At 37.0% G+C, this 24,611-nt stretch overlaps 1 protein-coding gene across 6 annotated transcripts in view; it reads right to left on the bottom strand.

Moving 5' to 3' along the window:
* LOC101745865 (E3 ubiquitin-protein ligase RBBP6) overlaps positions 1–23,321 on the bottom strand; it is a 37,064-nt gene extending 13,743 nt beyond the window's left edge. Inside the window, exons 1-17 of one of the 6 annotated variants that reach the window (XM_038016896.2) lie at positions 22,832–23,319; positions 22,297–22,528; positions 20,889–21,000; positions 20,409–20,536; positions 20,153–20,316; positions 19,454–19,544; positions 18,928–19,034; positions 15,073–15,147; positions 14,162–14,266; positions 12,675–12,733; positions 12,505–12,594; positions 12,353–12,420; positions 12,158–12,262; positions 11,407–11,607; positions 10,859–10,948; positions 3,678–3,854; positions 1,411–1,479 (exon numbers count right to left, since the gene is read on the bottom strand). In XM_038016896.2, the coding sequence (XP_037872824.1) occupies positions 1,411–1,479; positions 3,678–3,854; positions 10,859–10,948; positions 11,407–11,607; positions 12,158–12,262; positions 12,353–12,420; positions 12,505–12,594; positions 12,675–12,733; positions 14,162–14,266; positions 15,073–15,147; positions 18,928–19,034; positions 19,454–19,544; positions 20,153–20,316; positions 20,409–20,536; positions 20,889–21,000; positions 22,297–22,528; positions 22,832–22,997 (2,039 nt within the window). In that variant the 5' untranslated portion in view covers positions 22,998–23,319. Of the gene's footprint in view, positions 1–1,410; positions 1,480–3,677; positions 3,855–10,858; positions 10,949–11,406; positions 11,608–12,157; positions 12,263–12,352; positions 12,421–12,504; positions 12,595–12,674; positions 12,734–14,161; positions 14,267–15,072; positions 15,148–18,927; positions 19,035–19,453; positions 19,545–20,152; positions 20,317–20,408; positions 20,537–20,888; positions 21,001–22,296; positions 22,529–22,831 lie in introns of all 6 variants that reach the window. The other 5 variants (XM_038016897.2, XM_038016899.2, XM_038016902.2 and 2 more) reach the window with 5 other exon arrangements.
* Positions 23,322–24,611: the final 1,290 nt, after the last annotated feature.

The raw sequence follows: 24,611 nt of genomic DNA, 5'->3' as shown, positions 1-24,611 counted from the left end.
ATTCATCGTAATTTTCGTTCTAATTTTAACTCATGCCTGAGCATGTTAGGTTTCAGCGTGCATACACAATTTAATTTTAACAAATAGTGAGTATTGTATTGTATATACATTGGACACCTTTACTAGAAAATATTTATTCTACATGACCATGCAAGTATTTGCTTCACTTAATATCACAGATTTAGTTTATTTTCTTATAGACTTATATATCTTAATCTTATATATATTTATAGCATTTACAATGTAACCTTAAAAACATGACGTAAACTAATACTGTATAATTGTTTAAAAGTCAGAGAACTGTAATTGTTTACAATTGTATTGTTCGTTTCAATTACTTTACATCACGTTTATTCAAAATTCTACTAGAAATTGCATTTATATATGTTACGGTAAATGTACACTTTTACCGGTAAATGTGCACATTAGCCAAAAAGTTAGTTATATGTGAACTGATTATAATATATATGTACATTTCCTGGCAAATGTGTACTCATGTCTTCACTTTTTGGTAAATGTATACTCTTACCTTCATGTTTTAAGAAAAGTTGGAATACAAATAAATTAATAATGTTGTTGCAGTAAAAAAATATTTATTTAAAAAAACATAATACAAAAGGCTTTAATAACGAAAATTATTTTAATCAAAAAATGTAAATGTCAAACAAAACATACTTTTCTTTGCATCTTATATATAATTTATCGTAGCTTAGGTTAAGTTAGGTTGTAGTGATGAGTATGCGGATGCGGTTGCGCATGTGCACCACATTACTAGCACTTGCGATTTCGTATTTTGTATGCCATGCTCACATTTACCAAAACGACATGGTCATTGTGAATTCAATGTACATTTCCCTTCTTTGAAATGGTAAATGTTAGTTGAATGCACATTACCCAAACGAGGAGGCAAATGTGCACATTTACCGGACAATGTGTATATTTGCCGTAATATCTACTTTTACCGTAACATATACATAATTACCTATTATACTACTATCACAGTTCATCATTTGGTATCGTAGTTTAACAAGACACCCGCAGACAGTCGCGAGCCGCGTGACGTCACTCGTAGTTCGGCGAATATAACAAACTTGCCGGTCGTAGTAGATCTTGTACTTACCACAAATCAACGAACGAGGTTTAAAAATATGCGTAAAAACTTAAATTACTATGCACAGTACATAAGTTATACTCAGTAAATTACATCGCATTTAAAGGCAAAACAGAAAATTGTTTCGTCAAATCTCGTGTACGCTTTATCAAAACCATGACTTTTCGTTTATACACTATAACCACGATCACAGGTTCAATCCGCTAAGCAATATTTTCACGGTGTCAACGAGGGAACGCTCGTTCTTAGAAGTGGAGTAAAGACGAGTGTGGACACTCTTTAGACTTTTACAAGCGTACCTGGCTCCATACGGCGGCTCTACGCTACGTCTCGGGGGGGACATTAGTTCGTCGTATACTCCGGCATATCTAGAAATAAAGAGAATCAATTATAAAATTTAATCGTGGGGTTGTCGCTTCTTATAACATAATTATATTAATTACTAGCGACCCGCTCTCGCTTCGCTTCGGAGACATTAAATTTTATTATAGATTGATAGGCGAAGCCCGCCAAGTTGCGCGCGGTACGACAGTTACTGCGGGTAACGCCGCGGGGCGAAACTAGTCCAGAAAAGTAGCCAAAGTTACTCCTTATATCATCAGCTACCTATCAGTGACAGTCTCGTCAAAATCGGTCCAGCCGTACCAGAGATTAGCCGGAACAAACAGACAGACAGACAGACAAAAATTGTAAAAAATGTTATTTAGGTGTATGTACCGTATATATATATATATATATATTCATACGCATGTAGTAAAAAGCGGTTATTTTAATATTATAAACAGACACTCCAATTTTATTTATACGTATTGATAGGGGCTTCATCAAAATTAACCCCACGTTTTACTACTAATTAGAAAATAGTATTTTTTTTAAACTTAATAAATTGTAACATATACAATATGCAATAAAATCAGACACGAGAAACAGTTCGTATGTTGAATTATGTTAATATAAGGCATATAAAACCATTTAGATTTATGCTTAGTTTATGATTGACGGGCCGTATCCAGCATCGATCAAAAATAATAATATTTCACTCTTTTATTGTTTAACGATCAATTACATTGTGACGTTTATCAAAAACAATAATTTTGGATTAGGCCTCTTCAACTCTAAAGGTGCGATAGACCTCTGCTGTATGAAAACACAAATATAATCCTTTTTTTTTCGAAAACTTAGTTTGAATGTAATTGTTGTCACATATCACATCAGTGTATGAAGTACTGTATTAACAGTAATAAGAAGCAATCTCGCAAAAATTGCTCTCTGATTATAATAGGTTGGGGGAAAAGTTTCTTCGGCTTTTTTAAGAAAATTCACAACATTTTTTATTTATTTTATATAGTTTACTTACATTTAACTAAAGTATGTAGGTACCATTTTGGTCGATAACTTTTTGCCATCTTGCAGGTAGGGAGGGACACGATCCCATTGCTATAGAAATTTTGGGGCTTCTGATCAAAACACCGCGACAATTGGTTTTGGCAGTCCTCTCGTGATGTTAACCTGACACTGCCTAAAGAATTCCGAAGAGACCGAAACAGATGGAAATCTGAAGGTGCAAGGTCAGGACTATACGGCGGATGCATTAACACCTCTCAGCCAAGCTCTTTTAATTTTTACTGAGTGACTAAAGATGTGTAAGGTCTAGCATTATCATGATAAAAACCACACCCCTTCTGTTCATAAATTCCGGTCGCTTTTTGTCAATTCCTTGCTTTAATCTCATCAGTTGTTCGCAGTCGAGTTCAGAATCGATGGTCCTGCCTGGTGTTGGCTCATAATGAATTATGCTCTTCCAATCCCACCACACACACACATCACCTTGTTGCGAGTTAACCCGGGTTTCGCCAGTTTGTGAAAAGCCTGACCGGCTTTGACCACGACCTTTTTCGCACGTTCTTATCGTACGTGCTTACTTTTCATCACCAGTTATTAGCTTCTTCAAAAATGGTTCGGTTTCTTTACGTCGTAATAAAGAACCACAAATGAGTACACGGTTCATTAGATTTCTTTCACTGAGCTTGTGAGGTACCCAAATATCGAACTTTTTTGTGTACCCAGTTTTTTTCAAATGCGCCAAAACTGTTTTTAGGTCAATTCCCAGTCCTTCAGCTACGTCGTAGCTACTGATATGCCGATCTTGCTCCTCTTTTTCAAAAATGGCATATTTTTTATCCGTAATAGGGCGACCAGAGCGACGTGCATTTTTGACATCAAAATTTCCGGATGGAAAACGCTTAAACCAAATTTGTGCTACTCTCACAGACACTGCACTAGGTCCATAAACATCGCAAATTTTTTTCGCGACTTGCGTTGCATTTTTACCATTTTTGTAGTAAAATTTTAAAATGTATCGAATTTCTTCATTAGATTCACTCATCTTGACAGTACGAAAAATAGATAATAATCACACATTTTCCTAACTTGAATTTGAAATTATCTTCTTTAAAATTTAAACTTTTAATGATACCAAAACCAACCAGATACATACTATAATGCGAAAAGACTTTTTCTCCAACCTATTATGTACATATATACCATCACTAAAATTTGCTCATACCTGTGCGGTGAGGATCTCGGTGGCGGCGGCGAACGTCGCGGCGTGCGGCGTGGGGACCGCACCGGCGAGCGGAGCGGGGAGCGGATCGGCGAGCGTAGCGGCGAGCGGGGCGGCGACCGCAGAGGGGGCGAACGGTACCGTATGGGAGACCGCATGCGACGCCGGGGGGACGGCGACCTGCATCAAACATCATCAACTCTTAACTTCTATATTTTACTAGTGGCTGAAGATTGTGGAACAGTGACAATAAATTAGGCAGACTTATAGTCGTATTTTTAATTAGACGAAGCCCACTGACAGAAGCTAATGTCACTTTGTAAAATAATGTTGCTATATTTAAAGCAATAGTGATGCGTTCAGTTTTCGTTCAATCCGATGAATGAACAATGAGTGTGAATAGTTAATCATTTATTCAAACTATAAAAGAATATTATTTCTATTTTACAATAAAATTGTATAAAAGTGCTCTGATATAAGTTACTAGTAGTATGTAACTACAATCAGTTTTTTGACAGCTTATTATAAAGCGCGGCGCGGCGACTAGTGCTAGCACCGATCAACGCCGCGCGCGTCGGTCGCCGTTTTGTTTGTAATTCGGCTTCTAACCTCTGGTCTGATAGCACGAATGTTTTTTCTGCGCTCACACTGTTTAATTATTGTTTTTGTTAAGTTTTTCGTTGCGTTGTGTTTGTGGAAATTGTTATGTTTATTTGTTGCTATATTGTTCCGTACAAACGATAGGTATCCTCAACCAAGCAAATAAACAATAAAAATAAATAAAAAAAATCAAAGATAAATTAGACGCTTTTACTTTTGCCGCTATAAGGCGAAAAGTACATCATTCTTTTTATGCAAATGAGCCACCCACCATTATAAAGGTATCTTAAACTTTATTTCTTCTACTGCATTATATTCTGTGTCCACCATAATGTTCTTTGTAAAAGTATTAGATTGCGTAGACTTCCTTACTCAAAAACTTTTTTATTACTTTACAGATTCTTAAGGTTGTCAATGAAGACCCAGACTTACCCAATTTTTCTTGGAGTACATTAAGAAATGTTATGAAACATTTAAATTTCAATTATATCACAAAATCAAGACAAAGTATTTTAATAAACAGACAGGACATTATTTTATGGCGCCAGCGATACCTTCGAAAAATTAAAGAGTATCGAAGGGAAGAAAGGTATATTTATTACCAAGATGAAACCTGGATCAACGAAGGTATGTACAATTTTCTGTTTTCTTTACATTAAATTGTACTTTCAATAATTAATTGATATTTTTTACTGTCTTGAAGGTCATGCACCGAAGAAGGCATGGGTTGACCAGACAGTGTTATCGTCCCGCCAAGCTTCCTAGATGACTGACCACTGGCTTAAAACAGCTTTTAGGTAAGGGCAAACGATTAATTATCGGCCATATAGGAGGAGAAGAAAGATTCGTAGAAAACAGCTTATTAATATTTGAAGCCAAAAAAAATAACGAAGATTATCATCAACAGATGAATGCCGATTCCTTTGAGAAGTGGTTTAGGGGGGTCTTGCCAAAACTAAAACCAAATTCCGTAGGAGTGATGGATATTGTCCCCTACCACTCCAGGAAACTAGAATCGCTGCCTACAATGTCTTGGACTAAACCTAGATTACAAGAGTAGCTAACGAGCAAATATATTTCATTCGAAGCAACAATGGTTAAAGCTACTCTTATAGACAGTGTACGGCAGCACAAACAAGAACATTGCGATAAGTATGTGGTGGACGAGATGGCAGCGCAGCATGGGATAATTGTTTTACGTCTGCCCCCATACCACTGTGAGCTCAATCCCATTGACTTGGTATGGGCGCAGGCTAAAGGATATGTTGCAAGAAATAACAAAACCTTCAAAATTACAGAAGTAAAAAAAATTTTTTGAAGAAGGGCTTCAACATATCACACCTGAAAAACGGAGTAGCTGCGTGTCTCATATAATTAAAGAAGAAGACAAAATGTATGGTCTCGACCACATGATCGACAATGTTTCAGACAGATTTATAATTAATGTCACCGAAAACGATAGTGACGATTTTTTTATCTGATGATGAATAAAAACAAATTATATAATAAGCTATGTTTTTTTTATTTTCATTACCTACCTATAATTGTTATAATTTATACATCTATAGTTTCAACTACATGATGTATTGAAAATAGGACAGTCTACAATTTTCCTCGCAATGTTTTGCTTAATGTTTAAAACACGCGGTATTCAGTATAAGTAGATACTATAGGAACATAATCTTCGAAAACTCGTTGGTATGTACAAAGCACGACTACCCCGTACCCGATATCGGCAGTTTGGCACACTAACTATTCACTAGACAATCGAGGCAATTTCATTAATTCAGGAGTTTTTTCAATCATTCACTTTGTCACAACACTATTTTTATTTCATCAGAAACTGACAACACAGTAAACGTCAATTGACTTCCTCTAATAAAAAACCTAGCAGCGGAGCCAATTAACACCTTAATATTTGGTGATGAATATGTTTTCTTGAGACATAAGGTCGAAGTATCAATTCATGAATGCTTAATTATATATTTCATGATTTCCATCCTTTGCCAATATTTTTATTTACTGAAAACGTATTTTACAATACGTTACAATATTTGACAACCAACGTGAAGTTACGTCAACTTTACTAGGCTCATTATTTATTTATGATATCAAAATAAATGAAAAAGTTACTCAATAGTTTCTAATGATGATGATGATTCATCCGACCGATTTCGGCCATGGCGACCACTTTGACTCCTATCCGTCGATTTGGCGCTCGTGCGCTCGAAGATGGCTTATATAGCCTATCTTTGCGGCAAAACTCCTTGCGCATTGAGGGCACGTAAGCACGCCGTTCTCATAATTATAGGTTATGGCAGCAGGTGGGCGGGCCTTTAACTGGTCGCGTTTGTAATCAAGGTCAGCTTTACGCTGATCCTCGAACTCGCGTACTTTGCTGTTCACCATTCTGCGCCATTCTGGCCGCTGTGCTGCCAAGCGCTCCCATTGAGAGGGCTCTATATCACATCTCTTCATGTGTCGTTTCACGACATCCTTGTACCGCAGGAGTTGTCCGCCATGCTTTCGCTTGCCATCCTGCAATTCAGAGAAGAAGATGCGCTTCGTCACTCTTTCCTCCGTCATGCGTGATACATGACCGCACCATCGAAGCTGCCGACGCATTAAATAGGTCTCAATGCCACCAACATTGGCACGTCGCAAGACTTCGGTATTTCGCACTCTATCAGACCATCTGATTTTCATGATGGCACGAAGGCATTTAAGGTGGAAGCGATCCAGAGTGCGAATGTGGCGGCGGTACACACACCACGACTCGGAGGAGTATAGGAGGCTTGGCAGCACAATTGCCATGTAAACTGAGATTTTAGTGGCCAACTTAAGGTCGTGTGAGCAGAAGACCTTGGAATATAGCTTTCCAAATGCTGCAGCAGCGGCACCGACCCTGCTATTGATCTCATCATCAAGGTCACACTTGGATGTTAAAGTGTTTCCCAGATAGCGAAATTTATCCACCTGCTTCAACACATCCTCACCAAGGTTTATGGTTAGTGTCTCGTGACCGTGACTGTCCAGGGACATCACCTCCGTCTTATTGACACTAATCTTCAGGCCGAATTTACGGCAGGCTTGGTGAAAAACGGACATCAGCTGTTGCAGGCCGTCTGGGGATTCTGCTAAGAAGCACAAGTCATCAGCATAAATGATCTCAGTGATCAATGCATACGACACTTTGGTGCGAGCCTTAAGTCTAGCTACATTGAAAAGGCTGCCGTCCGTACGGAAGCGGATGCGGACTCCTTGGGAAACAGTTTGTAGAACCTCTCTAACTACGACCGCAAAGTACAAGGCGAACAGAGTAGGCGCTAAGACGCATCCTTGCTTCACCCCACAGGTAACGGGGAAGAAGCCCGTCTGTTCACCATCTACAGTGACGCAGCATTGCATGTCGTCATGCAGGAGTCTAAGAAGCGCCACAAACTTTTCTGTGCATCCGAGCTTCCGTAACACCAACCATAAGGCTTCGCGAGGCACGCTGTCAAAAGCCTTCTCCAGGTCAACAAAACAGAGGTACAGCTGACGACCCTGTTCTCTGCTCTTTTCTTGTAGTTGACGCACAGAGAAGATCGCTTCGCATGTGCCTCGATCCGGTCGAAAGCCAAACTGAGTTTCGGGCAGGATCTTTTCAGATAAGTCCTTTAGGCGGTTTAAGAATACCCTAGCAAAGACCTTTCCGGGGGCCGATAGGAGCGAAATACCGCGGTAGGAGTCGCAGTCAGATCGGTCGCCCCTGTTCTTATAGAGAGCAGTTATGCGCGATACTTTAAAGCTATCCGGAACGCGCTCTTCCTCCCACATACGAACAAACAGTTCCCAAACCAACGTGTGCAAATCCTCTCCACCGTACTTGATCAGCTCTCCTGGTATAAGGTCAGCGCCAGCCGCCCTTTTATTTTTTTGCTGTCTGATGGCAGTAACAACCTCGTCACGCAATAGGGGCTCGTCCAGCTCAAGGGCAAGAGGGAGTTGAGGCATTAGAGCGATGCTTTGCAGATCTGCTGATCGATCCACATTCAGCAGGGCATTGAAGTGCTCTGCCCAGCGCCTTAGTACATTCTCCTTGCTTGTTAAGAGGTGCCTACTATCTAGAGCCCTTAAAGGAACCTTTGCATGGTTGGATGTACCCATCAGCTTGCGCACCTCGCTATAGAACTCACCGAGCTGGTTTGTGTCAGTGAGCCATTGCATATGAATAGCTTTGTCCTGCCACCACTTGTCTTTTATTTGTCGAGACAGCTTGCGCAGTTCAAGGTCACTAGCTTTGACCGCCGCAACGCTTCCTTTACGCCTTCTGTGCTGTCGCAAGAGATCACGGTGTTTGTCGAGTGCCGCCCGCAAAACTTCATCATTTCCATCAAACCAGTCTTCATTACGACGGCATTTTCTACCCAGTGCAATTGAAGCGGTATCCATGATATGAGATGATAAAGCTCCCCAGTCAGCATCAACATCACCTGTCTCATTAACTGGCAACAGCTTCTTAGACAAAACTTCAGCATAGTTCTTCCTCACCTCAGGATCTCTTAGCTTCTCTATGTCCAAAGACGCAAGCTTTTTCATAGGAGATCTACGCGGGCGGCGGAGGCGGAGTCGTAGCTTAGTGACAATAAGTCGGTGGTCAGACCAGCAGTGCGCACCACGCATAACACGGGTGACCTGCACTTGGCTGAAATCTCTTTGCCTTACGATAGCATAGTCGATCAAATGCCAGTGCTTGGATCTTGGGTGCATCCATGTCGTCTTGTACTTAGCGGCAAGTCTAAACATAGTGTTCGTAATTGCTAGACCGTATTGAGCACAAAGACTGAGCAGCAACTGACCATTGCTGTTCATGTTGCCGACTCCGTGTCTACCCAGAACTCCAGGCCAAGCCTCATAGTCCCGACCAACCCTGGCATTGAAGTCGCCCAGCAATAGTACCTGCTCTCTGGCGTCTATACTGTCAAGGCAAAGAGTCACTTCCCCATAGAATTTGTCCTTAATGTCATCAGACTTGTCAAGCGTTGGAGCATATACACTGATGACATTAAGGTAATTGTCTTTATCCAGGTGAACTCGCAGTGTGGTAACGCGGTCCGAGATATGTACAGGGTACTCCTCTAATCGCTTTACTAAGTGATTCTTGATGGCAAATCCTACTCCTGAATGTCGCGTTTCAGAGGCAGCGGTACCTTTCCAGAAGAAAGTATAACCAGCACCTACTTCCACCAGCTCTCCTTCATCGGCAAGATGTGTTTCGCTGAGAGCAGCCACATCTACGTTGTAGCGATGAAGTTCCCGAGCTACTATGGCGGTCTTGCGTTCAGGGCAGGCGTTGCCATCTCGATCAAGAAGCGTTCTCACGTTCCACGCGCCAAATGTCATGATAGATGTTTTTATAATATTTCTTTTGCAACGTCGACCACGATTTGACTGATGCAGTGGCAGCCGCGGTTACTACCACTTATCAAATGGGACGAGCAATTTTTAGGGCACCTTTTCTAGCCCCCTCCCCGGCTGAGCGGGGAAAGCAGTGCCTCCCTAAACAGGGCTGCTTTGTCATCTCGGGTGCTGCCGAACCCACGCCGTCGCCCCAAACTCGCAGCGCAAGAACGACCACGGTGTGTACTCACACCCCCGAGACCGCCTGTGTGCAGGTATCGGACAAAGCCTAGCTTACATCAGGCTAGACCTCTCTACTTCTACCCATCGCCACAGGACTTTTGCTTATTCGGAGTCCATTAACGGAAGCGGTCAGATACGCAGGATATATTTAGGTGCGCAAACGTTTGCGCTCACGCAGGCGCACACCCTCGTCCTATCCCTTCTTGGATCAGTGGAACGGGAAACCGCTACGACTGAAGAAGGGGTTGGATGTTGTGTCTGGCCGACGGTGACTATATGCCCTCCACCATCGCCCTAGGCCATCCACCTTGCCTTGCTGACCTGCCGAGTCCGTCAAGTCACGTTGCATATCTGCGTTGTGTTGCCTTCCTCGCCAAGTCAGACTTTGTGTGTTAAGCGGGAGGGAGCCGCGTAAAGGGATGGGTATTAAGGAGATGAGGAGAAGAGGGAGTTAGGAGTAGGAAGGACAGGATACTGTAGCCACGGGAAAGTAGGTTGTGGTCTATAGTAGCTCAGGGAAGGCGGGATCGCGTGCCCGTGCACTCAGTAATATACTACCGGACAAATAGTATATTTGAGGGCCCCCTGCCTATGAGTTTCTAATACCGATTCAATTAACACTTTAACAGTAACTAATTTACTGGTGGTAGGACCTCTCGTGAGTCGGCGCGGGTAGGTACCACCGCCCTGCCTATTTCTGACGTGAAGCAGTAATGCGTTTCGGTCTGAAGGGTAAGGCAGCCGTTGTAACTATACTGAGATCTTAGAACTTATATCTCAAGGTGGGTGGTGCATTTAAGCTGTAGATGTCTATGGGTTCCAGTAACAATTTAACATCAGGTGGGCTGTGAGCTCGTCCACCCATCTAAGCAATAAAAAAAATAAAAAAGTTTAACTGATATCGTCGTAACTACCACAGATTATTACGCAGTCACCAGGTTAATAGTTTGTATTTTTACCTCGTTAGCGAGAGAGAACGGCTGCGCGTGCGGCGTCTTCTTGGCGACCACGGTGAACGTCGCAAGCGGCCGCGCGACATCGAACGCGACCTACAAGATTTATGTAAATTTAATTTAATTCGACTTTGACGAGACTAACTTGAAATTATATTAGCAAGCATTATTTTATTAATAAATCTTCCTTCATAAATAAACCACAACCCATTATGACTATAATGATTATCGGATACTGTACTACAAAAAAAACAAGAGAATAATAGGTAACGAGTTCGACGACCCACGTATTATGCAAATCTCAGACGAACATGCTAAGTTTAGATCTACACAAAGAAGCGACATGCAAAAAGCGATCGATTATGGACAATCTTAGGTCGGTCAGAAGTAAATCATATTATTTCATAAATCAAAAAGCATCTTATTACAAAGGCACTAAATGAACGAAACGAAATATTTCGTCTTGTGACAATGACGTTAACGAGATGTCAGTTTAAATGTTCGTTTTCGTTTAGTTCTCACGGGAGGGGAGGGAGCGATAGATGCGAGCGAACCTAGAGTACCGCGGGCGGCTGGAGGCGCGGCTGCGGGCGCGAACGCGCGGCGTGCGTGAGCGCGTGCGGGTGCGCGTGCGAGAACGGGAGCGAGAGCGAGACGGAGACAGCTCGCGGCGCCGCTCCTCCTCACGCCGCTTGGCTCGCATCTCCTTCTCGCGTATCATCCGGTTGAAAGCCTCCAGCGGATCCTCACCCGGCCTACGACAATGCGTCTGAGTTAAACAAACGCCCTTAACCGAACTCAATTCTCCATGGATTTTTAAACCAATACTTGACCATGCCCTTTTTTTAATTGTTCTAAAAATACTCTGGAGAGCCATTTCGAGAAAAACATTTTATAAAGTCGAAAATGAAACTAAAATTGATAATCTAATTTACAACGCTCCTTTTAAATCAATAAATTGCAAACTGAACACTAAAATGAAGAAAACAAAGATAAGATCCAAAATATCGAATAGAATTAAACATTGGAAATGACTTTATTTGATGTTAGATATTAACGGCCCCTTTATAAATGTAAAATATTTATATCAATAAGAAACAAAACTCAGATAGAATATCCTAAAATAAATTTACTGAAGCTAATTTGGTATATTTTATTATTGATCTGACTAATGCCACCACAACACATTGTGATTCTATAATTATGTGTAAGGGTTAAAACAGTATTTTTCCTTGGATATTAAATTTCTTTTTAAATGCAATTATATCTGCATTCCTTCAAATATAAAAAAGTGATTACATTTACCTGTTAGAAGGCGACTCTTTGATACCGGGTGGAGGTGGTTGATACGGTTCAGGAGGAAAACGCTCAACAAATCCAGGACCGGGCGGCGGACCGAATCGCGGTGGACTAGTTTCAAACGAAAAAAAACATTCATAGTTAAATCTAATTAGCGAGCAAAATCATGTCATCATGAAATTACAAGAAAATCAGTCTTACTCGTTAAAACGTTGAGGTGGTTGCGATGCTCCATGAGCGAACGGGTGAGGACCTCGATTGTACGGAATCTGCCAAAAGTAGTATTTATTTCATTTAATGATAAGAAACCTGGTACTTAACAAGTATATCATAAATTTTATAAAAAAAATTACCTGAGAAGACATTGGATCTCTTCGTTCCATTGGTTCTCTTCGTTCATCTATTGTTGGAGTGCTAGCCCTTTGTTCTTCAATTCTAGGTAACTGAAAGAAACAAATATTTACCATTCGTTTTGGAACATTCCACAACAAAAATAAAATCATACATATGTATCTAAACTTACATTGAGTGGTATGGATGAATTTGGATTTTCGACAACTGGTTTTATCATCGGTTGATGGCCTGTAACAATTTTTTAAACTATTATGTACGGAGTATTAAAATATTACATTAACATTGAACCAATAAATACCAAGACATACAGTGAGGTGAACTCTACACGCAAGTTCATGCACTAACACCATTAACATTTATTCATTATAAATTATTATTCTATGACAAGACAGATACAATGCTTTAAAATAATAATTGAAAAATGTGTTTGTAGTTTTAAATTTCATTTAAGTCTTTACTACTAGCTTTAAAAAGCTACATTAAACTGCTCAAGAAAATACTCTCGTGGTAGGGATATATTTTATGACTTGCATTTGCATTTGTTTGCTGTTTGTTTATGTTTTTTTTTTATATAACGACATTACGACTTATTTGGACCGAACAAAATTAATCTAAATTGCGCACCGTCGTAGTCCAAACGTTTTGTACGTAATGCTACAGTCATATACGCAAAGGAGACATTTTGGTAAACCGGGCTACGCTTTACGTACTGGAGTAATCCACCAATGCAGATTTACGACTGTTATATCGAATTGACAAGCAAAACTAAATAGGTAGTTTAAGTACCAATCGTCAATCTCCTCAATGTTGTCAACAGCTCTTTGAAAAATGGAATTAATCAAACATCACCGCGCCCAAGAGATCAGAAAAGATATTACCATTCGTACAACAGTTATTAGACATGCAGTTAGCAATATTTAGCGTAAGCGGTCAGTGTTAGCGAGTAGCCACCTTTTGATGGCTGGTAATAAGACATAGTAGACTATTTTAATTGTATCTTAAATAAAATTTTATCTTATTTTTTGTTTAAAGATTACGATTCCAGTATACTATATTAATCTTATTTAAGGTTAATATTCATTAATTTCATCCAAAAGTCCTTGCTGATGTCTTATTTCTCAAATATTATTTCAAGCAAATATGCAGCGTGTTATTCTTAACATTTCTAAGGACCTTCCGGAACATGTCTTATAAAATTCAAATGACACTTATTAAACAATATCAAATATTTTCTATAGCAGTTTCCAACATCAGCAGCATTTTGTTAGAATTTAACAAATCAATCAGACGTAAAGTTTTTGTCACTAAAATTTCTAGTCCACAATTGAATTATTTCCAGCGTATCTCAACAAAATTAAAATAAAAGTGTCATTTGACATCCATAGTGCATTACCCTCAGTTCACGTACTTGCATAAAACTGTCTATAAAATAATAATACATACACAATAAGAGTTTTTATAATAAAATAGATTTAATTTTAAATTTGTGTTTTATAGGCGCTCAACACTTATTTGTCACGCAAAAAAAAACCCGCAATGCAATGCGATGTGAACTGAAAGTTACTCTCTCGGTAGTCATTCTATGAATAAGCAATAAAACTGTAGTAGCGTTAAGAGAAGGGCGGCAGTGGAGAGGAGGGTCGTGTTCTCGTGTACCGTATCTGTAGTGTCGATGCGGTGCGTGGTGCGCGAGCTTGGGCGGCATCGTGACTGTGATGTTGTCGTCCGCCGACCCGTCCGACTCCTCGCCGCCGCGACTCTCTTTAACGTCACACCACAATAATAAGGCCGACTTATATTATCTTAGTCAGTCGTTACTGCGTTAGGAGAGTACAATAGTGGAGGCACGGACATACGATAGGCTTTAGTAATTAGGCACTATTTGCATAACTACCGTTCTTTTTGTTTTTCTATTTTAAAAATAGAATTGGAGTATCTTCCTGCGCCTGCTTATTTTCCCGCTTATCAATGTCATTGTTATTCGCTGCATAAATAGAATGTTATATTCAATTGAGTGCATTCATACACTTTGAATTGAGTTTTTTTTTTTTTGCGTTAACAAATAGTAATGACCAAAGTGGATACAATGTTGCCATAATATTCGCATTCGAGTGTTAATATTGTACTCTCATAATGCACTAAGATAATGTAAAGCGGCCATCATATTCACCCCTCTCTACTGCAAACTTGAGCGACGTGACCGTTTCGAAATTTACTATTCATTTTGAAATGTTTAAAAGTGGATCAATATTACAGTGTTGTTTTTGTTTTAACAGTTAAAAAGCTAAGTGTTGCAATAACTGTACAGTTTTAACACAGATCCGCCAACTCTAATTTTTCATTTCGATCAGAACAATTCACGAGAATTTCATTGGGTAAATCATTAACGAATTGTTCGATTTAATAGTTTATAAATAGATTGCAAGTAAATGTATGATCTAAGCATGGAAATTCATCAAATCACAGGTGACGGCTTATTTTTATTTTTTGTTTTAAACTAAAAAACATTAATTGTTAATCACCAAGCGATAAAAAATCCAAACCAATATCTCTTTAAATGCACTGACCGACAGAGGCTGTGACTTGCGGTTTAACGGGTCCATTCGGTGGAGGTTGTTGTACACTCGATGCAGTGGTTGCCTCTGAGGAAATGCATAATAATAATGCACGATAGACTCAATTTTGACAACTGTTTTTAAAAATATTAATTTTGTTGTTTATTGATTCATTGACAACCCCAGTCGGACTCATGCGATAAATATACCGTTCGTGTTGTGTAACATAAAACCAAAGTTCATAATTGGCACTATCTGTTTTTTTCTACTTATTGTGTTGTATTGATCTAATTTCAAAGTCATTGGAGAAGTGACGTATAAAAATAATACATCATTATACTCTAGTTCTTCATAACTGGCTTCAGTGTTTGAATAAAAAAAATACGTATGATCATTTTCGTTATTATTCTGGTGGGCGTCTCGGTGATCTAAATGATATTTCTTAAAGGAACTAAGGAGTCTATTTGTAATAAAAAAATTTACTACATTTTAAGGTACACATTTAATGAATTTTACTGAAATCATTCTCAAAAGCAAGAATATAAAACGCCCGCGTCATAAACATTCAATGAAAATTTGAAACTTCCCCAACATCGCATTATTTATGACTAATAATACTTTTTATTCTCATTTATGAGTTTTCATTTTATCTCGTGGCAATATGCCTATAGTTATAATGTTAATGATCTCCTCAGGACGGTAAATCTTTTTTGAAAATAGTACATATAAAAGGTTTTCTTTCCCCTTAGAGTATACATATAGCTTGCTTATGTATACTCTAAGGTTCTCACATACAAAATGTGTATTATGATGACACATAAATTGATATAAATTATTAATTAAATTTTTCATTAAGAGTGTATTAGATCAACTTACTGTTGAACCTGAATTATTTTTAAATTCCTGACATGAAATTATTTTACCGTGTATGAAGCTTAACAGCTTTAATCAATAACATTACCTCTAGGCGGACTGTTGGGATTTACAAAAAAAGGGCTTTCGAAATAGATTTAGATCTATAGCAATATTATTAATATTAAATCAATGTTTCGGTTCCAATTATTTAAAACACTTTTAATATTATTATAACATTGAAGGAATATAACTTTTAAAAGCTCTTTTTTTAATATGAATTAACGATATGACATTGTTTAAAACCTGACAACTAAAAATGTTAGGCGGCGGTAATTATTTTACAAGCTTTCGAACTTCTAGTGTTTTAAAATGTTAATAAATCAATTGACTTAGTAACATTGATTCATTATCTGGTAAAGAAGAGAGAAGAGAGAGAAAAACTTATTGTTATTTATGGATGGTATTTATAAGTTAAAATTCTGCGGATTTCTGTTGTTAAATTTACTTATTGATTCAAGAGCATTCACATTGTGACTGGTGATAAAATTGAGTCAAAATTATTTAAACAATAATAAAGACGTAAATCACAAGAAATTTAGGCACTTATTTGTTAAATAAGGTTAATAAAACAAACTTTAACACTAGTGTAAATTTAAGTTAGGTGAGTTTTTTATATCACAATCACTTTATGGTACGGTAACTATGCTCTAGCATAGGTTGGCATGCTGTCATGCTGAAATGTGTTTTCTGATCAGCTTGGGTCACGTGTTCACTAGCTGACTGACTTTTTACCACGATTGCATTCATTAGACGAATTAGTAAAGCAGTTTCAAATTCCAGTTAACTTGATCCTGCTTTCAGAGTTCATGGTAGCCTTCTCAGAAAGTCGAACTCAGTGCAATGAGCGTCAAGGCTGACGCCCATAGATAGAATGGGTAGGTACGTATGCTAGCGTGGACGAACACACGGCCCACCTGATTTGTTTATACTATGTTGTCTAAGTCATTCTTTTATCAGTAAAGTGCGTATTTCATTAGAAAGCAATTGTACCTGTTTGCGAGATTTGAACGCCGACGCGGTCACATCACATTATACAAATACACTGGGCGTCTTATCCTTTAGACCACAACTTTTCAATATGCGAACTGATTTTGTGTCATTTAATGAAACTTTCATTTCCCCGTGACGGTCTAGTTGGTAGTCAGGATTATTTTAAAAATAACTAACCAAAAACTACCTTCATTTATCAGTTAACACCTTGTAACTCTAGATCATAAATTCTAAAATAAATTACGTTTAACGACTTATATATTTTTATTATTTGTTAATTGATTTCGGAAAATAGGGAGTGTGAAATATCTGTGACATTGAGCCAATATTATCATATTCTTCTATGTGGTGTGGAATACTTTGAAGCAATTATTTTTCTTATTGTAACATAGAGCCACATCACATTTGTCATATAAAGTTTAGGAGTTTCCAAGTGTTGCACCTGATCGTTTTTTCTGACCAAACCGGCCAATGTACGATTTGATCTAAACAAACTTTCAATTAAATGCATATACATACTAAAAACACTATCTTTGTGTGATAATACACGACGTATTATTTTCCTTAGTATGGTATGTAACAGTAAAGATACAATGAGTTAAAAGAAAATAAGTATGAATTTTTTAAGATTTTTATAATTAGTTACAGAAATGTTACAAGAGGCTACACCGAAGCTAAGAGTGGATAAATTTATCAGCCCCTTCACGAAGATGCTTGTGCGTTACTTCAAAACGCAGGTGCAAAAATAATTATTTAAGGGACTTTTTGAGATACAAATATTTAGGTGTTTGTTATTATTATTTCTAACTTACAAACATTTTTGTGTGAAGTTTGTAGATGTCGAATGCGTCTGGTATTCAAAGTACGTTTAACTATATTTATAACTAGCGGCCCGCTCCGGCTCCGCTCGGGTCTTTAACAAAAATTTCAACGGTATTTGACGTTGTTTAATTTTTTTTAAATAAGAGAACACTTATTGCGGCATAACTATAATAGTTAGACATATGCTGTCCCGACACTTTTTGTAAATAATAATGTGTTCTACAAAGTCGTAGTAGGTACATTATTTTATTCTATCATCAATCGTTTTCGCAGGGCTCGCGATGCAAATATTTTAGGAAAAATTTTTACACCTTGGGTAACATTATTAGAGTTTTAGTAACGATTGCTTTTTTGTTTCAAAAAAGATTACAGCCTATGTCACTCGGGAATAGTGTAGCTTCCAAACAGGGAAAGAATTTTTCAAATCGGTTCAGTTGTTTCGGAGCCTATTCAATACAAACAAACAAACAAATCTTTCCTGTTTATAATATTATTATTATTATTATATAGTATAGATAAGAAAATCGTAGTTAGAAGAAAAAAAAAAGTTAGCATTATGTAGTAAAAGTCAAAAAGTGGTGCAATAAATCTTATACACGATTTTGTTTACTACATTCAAAATCAATCGTCGATATCCGAATATCGTCGGTCATGAAGAATTTATTTTATTTTATATAACGTGAAAATATTTACTTAGTTCGGCATTTTTTTTTACAGAAAATGAGATGTGAATTTCTATAAATCGCTGATGAAAGATTCTATACACTATCAAAATCTATTGAACTATTTATTTTATTGGGAAATCGCTAATCTATTTTACAGAAGCATCGTCAGTCCTTCCTTACGCTACAACCGAGTTTGCGTAATTTAAATCAAGTCAGTCAGAGAACGTTCTCGGTAGCTACATACTTATTTCGTGCGATATCGTGCGTTTCGGTTTGAAGGGTTTGGTAACCGTTGTAATTATACTGAGACCTTAGAACTTATATCTCAAGGTGGGCTGTGCATTTACGTTGTAGATATCTATGGGCTCCAGTGACCACTTAACAACAGGTGGGCAGTGAGCTCGTCCACCCATCTAAGCAATAAAAAAAAAAGACTGTGGTCATAATAATAAATAAGGTGATTAAAGGAACTTACCTTTTATCGGAGCACGGGCTTGAGCTGGCGTGACCGAGGGTCGATGAGGTGCTCGCCGGCTGTATCCAGTTTGATTGCGAAAAGACGACACAGAGTTCCTCAAGAATCTAAAAACAACACAATTAGTAACAATTAGCAACAATTAGCTGTTACTATTCGACAAATGCATAAATTTAATCTGTTAATTTATTTATTCAAATTAATTAAGGTAAAAATAAATCCGATATTACAGTGTAGTCTATTGCAGCCACGAAATAATGGTTCGCTCCGCTTTGAGGGATAGGATATGTGTTGTATCAAATCAATAAGAAATTGGTGACAAATTCGAAGCTAACAAACAAAACCTTATGCTAAAAGGTATACGATAAACGGTACGTTCTCTATTTTAAGTTTGTTTAAAGAAATATAATAATGGGGTTAACTGGCTTACATATTTAAGATATACATTTATTTCTTTGTACTCTTTAAAAAACATTCAACAGTTTTTTTAGTTCAATAAATATCGAATTTATGTAACTAGTGGTACCTGTTTGGAATAAGTGTTGTTGGAGATATTTCTTTTTCCCGACAGTCGGGACATTCATGATCCTCAGATTCCAGTAACGCACCTCTTATGCCTTATATGAAAATAAAATTTCATTATAAATAACCAACGAAAGCGACTCTTGTATTGAAAGTTATATATGAGTCGTCTATTATCAAAGGTGGCAATCTGTGCATTTGGACAAAAAATGTTATTGATATGTCAATACAGATTGATTTGAATATAATCGTCTCCTTCAGAGAATACGGTTCAAAACCTGCATTAAATAAAGGTTTATACTTAACCTGTTATTTATCTAAGATGTCGTTCAGAAGTGTTTTGTGACTGCCAATGGAATACATAGTCAATAATTCGTTTTTCTGATTTACCAATAATTGTCCAAAAGTCACATTGCCGGCTTTGATAATAGTCGACTCATATAGCGACGCTTGAAAGGCAAACGTGACTAAGCGACAATGCGTGAACTTTACAGTAGACTAATTTAACGTTGAAATACCTGAAAAAAATTCTATTTTAACGAATCTAGCTGTAGGATTGAAATGATTTTAATAGACCTAGAAATATATATTTTTTGCGCATCAAATATGGTTATTGCCTATCATTTATGTATAAAGCAGTTATTGTCGCTTAGTCACGTTTGCCTTTCAAGCGTCGATATGTATTCGTTCTTGTACTACATACATTCATCACAAAAAGAGTTTCCACAGCACGGTATCATTACAGCGTCGGTGAGAAGATCGCGACACAGACTACAAATTAGTTCATCCGGTATGGTTGGTTCGGGAGCGCTGGGTGCGCTACCAGATGGATCACCAGCACAGTTCTCAGAGGCCATATAAGCCTCACTGTGAATTAAAAACATTATTTTAATAAATATAATCAATAGATATAACACCGCTTAGCAACAGCTGATCTTCTAGTACTCCAAAAAACTTACTGATCTACGGCAGGCACTGCAAAGGTTCCACTCGGAGTCATCATGGCGCCCGGTGCCTTTGGTCCTTCAACAGGTACCATAAAACTACGAGGAATACCTGTACTCCGTCGTATTTCCACTGGCTCGCCCTAAATAAGTTTATGCTATGTTAGATCACTTTTCATTTAGTTTCCGTGTCTTAAATATGTATGTGGTTTTATGCGAAATGTGATGATTCTTAGTGTTATTATACTGTTTTAACTCATTCTCACAGCCCACCAGATGGTGATTGCCTAAACCCATACATAAAACAATGTACAGAATACCCACCAAGATGGGTGTCTCAAGAGACATGAGACCAAAGTTCCTTCCTACCTGAATGCATGGTAATAATTGTCAAAATGTATAAATATTCTATTAACAAAACTGAGTAACTAAATTAATTGACTCTTAGAAGGAAGTTGAAGTAACTAACTAATTCAATTAGGTAATTGATCTTACTGAGTTTGCAGCAGGACAATCTTTTATCCAGTGTCCTCGCTTTTGACACTTATAACAAATGTAATTAGATGGCACTGCCCCTCTCTGATTTTGTCCTCTTATTTTCTGATAACTAGAAAGAAAAAAATATTATTTTTAATTCTACATATTAAATAATTATAATATGTACATTAAATATTTAAATACTAATGCCGCCCTATCAGATATAATCCACAAGGGATAATTATTTGCAAATAATTGCCCATTTCAGTAGCCTTCTGTAGGGTTTTATTTTATGTATTTAATTCCTACTGTTGGGTGAAAAGGAATCATGGAAAGGAATCAAAGGGTAGAAGCTATTTGGTTTAAGCGACTTTTATCTTTTTTACTAAAGTTACTCTTTATTTGGCATTAGCATCAACATTTGGCATTAGCATAGCATTACATTACAAGTAATTTTATTCCAGACCCCAATTTTATTTATTGTAATACACTTATAAACTTGTAAAAAAAGACTATTGTTAGTCACTTCTCAAAATGAAATGAGATTTTCCAGTAGCAATAAAGTTAGGATTTCCCTCATTGAATGTAATTCAAAGGAAAACTACAATTTCCAATGCAATGTTTGAATTTTTGAAATCATGTTTTATTAAAACTGTGTTAAAATTATCCTCAATTCTTGTACTATATAATATCAAATTCGTTTTACAAGCACCATATTGCATGAGGGACACCTGTACTACTAGTCTTCACTTGGAATGTTTCACTTGTATTTAAAATTAATTTTATTTGGTGCTGAAAAACTGATTTATCTTATTATGACCACATAGAATATATTTGTATATATGTAAAGTTCAACTCTCAACTTAAAGCATATTTCACGAATGACAATTTTTGTAAAATGTATAATAAACAAACCGCTAAAAATTTATAAAATTATTCTACAGACATAAACTTTTGTTACTAATTTGTTGCTACATACTGATTGCATCAATGTTGTTCAATGTATAGATAAACAAATAAAATAAAACCATTTAATATAAAATGGAAAACTTAGCTTAACATGTACATGTCTTCTCGCATTAAAACTGTATATTTCAAAACCTACTTATTTTACTGGAGTGTTTTAAAGGTTCAACATGTGATATTTTTAAAATTAATCATCTTTGCAACATTTATTTTTTTATTTTTTACCAGTTATATTATGTCTTTTAAAGATAAAATTATGTATTAATTTTGCTAATAGTAGTCAAAATATAGGTAAACTAAAAAAAAAAAAAAAACTACGCTCTTTTGACAGTATTTATAAGAAAAATACTGGTTATACCAAATGATTCTGCATATTAACTCGAAATCGAATATTTTTGGAAATTGTACACTTTTAATGCGAAGAGACAATGTATTCAACAGAAAATTAGTTAAATCTTACTTGCTAGGGTCGTAGTCAAATGTTGATTGTGATATCATAGCATTTATTTTATCCTGTTCGCTACCTTCCATGCGAGATAGATCAGCCAGTCCTTTATTAACAGTAACATCTTTATGTGGAGCTGAATTACTATTTGAGCCTTCCCACTGCTTCTTTGGTTGTTGAGAAAGTGGAACTCTGGCAACCAGGAGAGATGTATTCTTTGGAATCAAAGCATTGTCATCAACATATACTGAAACAACAACCATACCAATTACTTGTTAGAATGAGTTGACTTTTTTGCTAATTAAATCATTGGTGTTAAGCAATACTTTATAGTAATTGATTCATATTTTTAATTCGTTACTCAACTATTATTGACGTAACTAGTAAAATTTGAAATATGTATGTTTGTATTAGAAATCAATTAATTATTCAGTGTGTTTAAAACATGGCAACTACTACCTCTGAAGTATAGGAGTTTGTAATGAATCCCAAAATGTACAACCGATTTATTCAAAATATACGACCAAAGAACCCATTACACTGTACTTACTCTCTTTGGTTTGAGCATTAGTGATTTCTAAATCAAAGTCCGAAGTTTTGCCAATGCGTTTTTGCTGAGATATTGCAGCTTTCAGGTCACCTACAGATATGTGAAGACCGTCGAATGTAACCGTGTCATAATCCAATGCACTTTTGAATTTATAGTGCACAGACATTTCCAAAATGAAAAAAAAGCAAAGAAAATGTAGAATGGATGTTACAAAACATAGCCGTTCACGTGTTACATGCAAGCTAAATCAAGAAAGTTTACAACTAAACAATATAAAGATCCCGACTATTTTGACACATTCATAATCAACTAGATGGTTTGTATTGATCGAATTTAAATACGGTATTACTTAAACTATTTAATATGCACTATATATTGTAAGCAACAGAACTTATTCTCTTGAACTTTTAAGTACAAACATTCAAGATCCGGCGTCCGCCATTTTCATTTTTATGATCGGAATTGGATTCTCAGTTTTTCTCAATCACAGACTACATAGGGCTTTATGGTTTTGCCTGGGCAAAGAACGTAGCTCATAAGGCCTAATCTCAAGGAAAAAAAAAAAAAAGTGTGTGTGTCCGCTCCGACGCACGACTGGAGTTTACTGGATATAAAAAATTAAACGAAACAATACGAGAAATAGTTCTATATTACGACAACACGATACACTACAGATTATTAACAAATTAACGAGACACAAAACAAACGACTAACAAATATATGAAAATACAATAATGAGAGAAACGCGCGATCAGTACGAGGCTTTGTGGCGGACTGCCGGCGCAGCAGCCCGGCGTCACCTGCGATAACGCGGCCGCGCGTTGGCTCCTGATTGGCGCGCGCACGCATCACGCAATCAGGAGCCAATCAGGCGCATAACGCATTTCGTGTGACATGCTAGTACGATTTTGGTCCCCATAATTTTCATACCCCGGGCCTATATATGTAAATCGATTCTTAAGGAGTAAACTCCAAAAATTGTTTATCTTGGAAAGTGCACTTACAGTTCAAGTTACAGTTCAATATAGTAAGCTGAAACCTACTGTTTTACTTCAAAAGTAGATTATTTGTAATGTTAGTATTGAGGGGCCAAAGCCGACCACAGAAACTATTTAAAAAAGTTTTTTTCCATTCGTCAACCTATTGCTAGAAGTCTCATTATTATTAGTTTTTACTACTTTAAAGGATCAAAGACAATCTATCAAGAACGAAAGGAGTTAATATCAGGTTTCAACTTTTATTATGCTAATCTCATCAATCACCTACTTAGACTCATCTGGACTCATTTAATATAATTTAAGTTAATTCTTAACATATTTCAAATCTGAACAATTGCTTTTTATTATGTCCTATATCAATTTTGGTGCAAGAATGGTTCGGTTAAACAAAGCTGGGTGGCAGTATTTACGTTGTAATGTCTATTTGGATATTAGTACCTATTAAATCTGTATCATATCCGTAGATGCTACGGTGGATAGAATAGAATATTATTACTTTGTAAAATATGGTTAGCACGCAGGATTAAAAGTTAAGTTAATTTTTTTTTAATTAACAAACCATAATCATATACATCGTCGTCGTGGCTTAAGGAATAAGACGTCCAGTGCATTCGTGTTAAGCGATGCACCCGTTGTTCGAATCTCAGGCGGGTACCAATTTTTCTAATAAAATGCGTACTCAACAAATGTTCACGATTGATTTCCACGGTGAAGGAATAACATCGTGTAATAAAAATCAAACCCGCAAATTTATAATTTGCGTAATTACTGGTTGTAGGACC

The sequence above is a fragment of the Bombyx mori genome, chromosome 17, assembly GCF_030269925.1.
Source record: "Bombyx mori chromosome 17, ASM3026992v2".
NCBI lineage: Eukaryota > Metazoa > Arthropoda > Insecta > Lepidoptera > Bombycidae > Bombyx > Bombyx mori.
The sequence above is the reverse complement of the archived record's forward strand: the minus strand, read 5'-3'. Positions and strand labels throughout refer to the sequence as shown.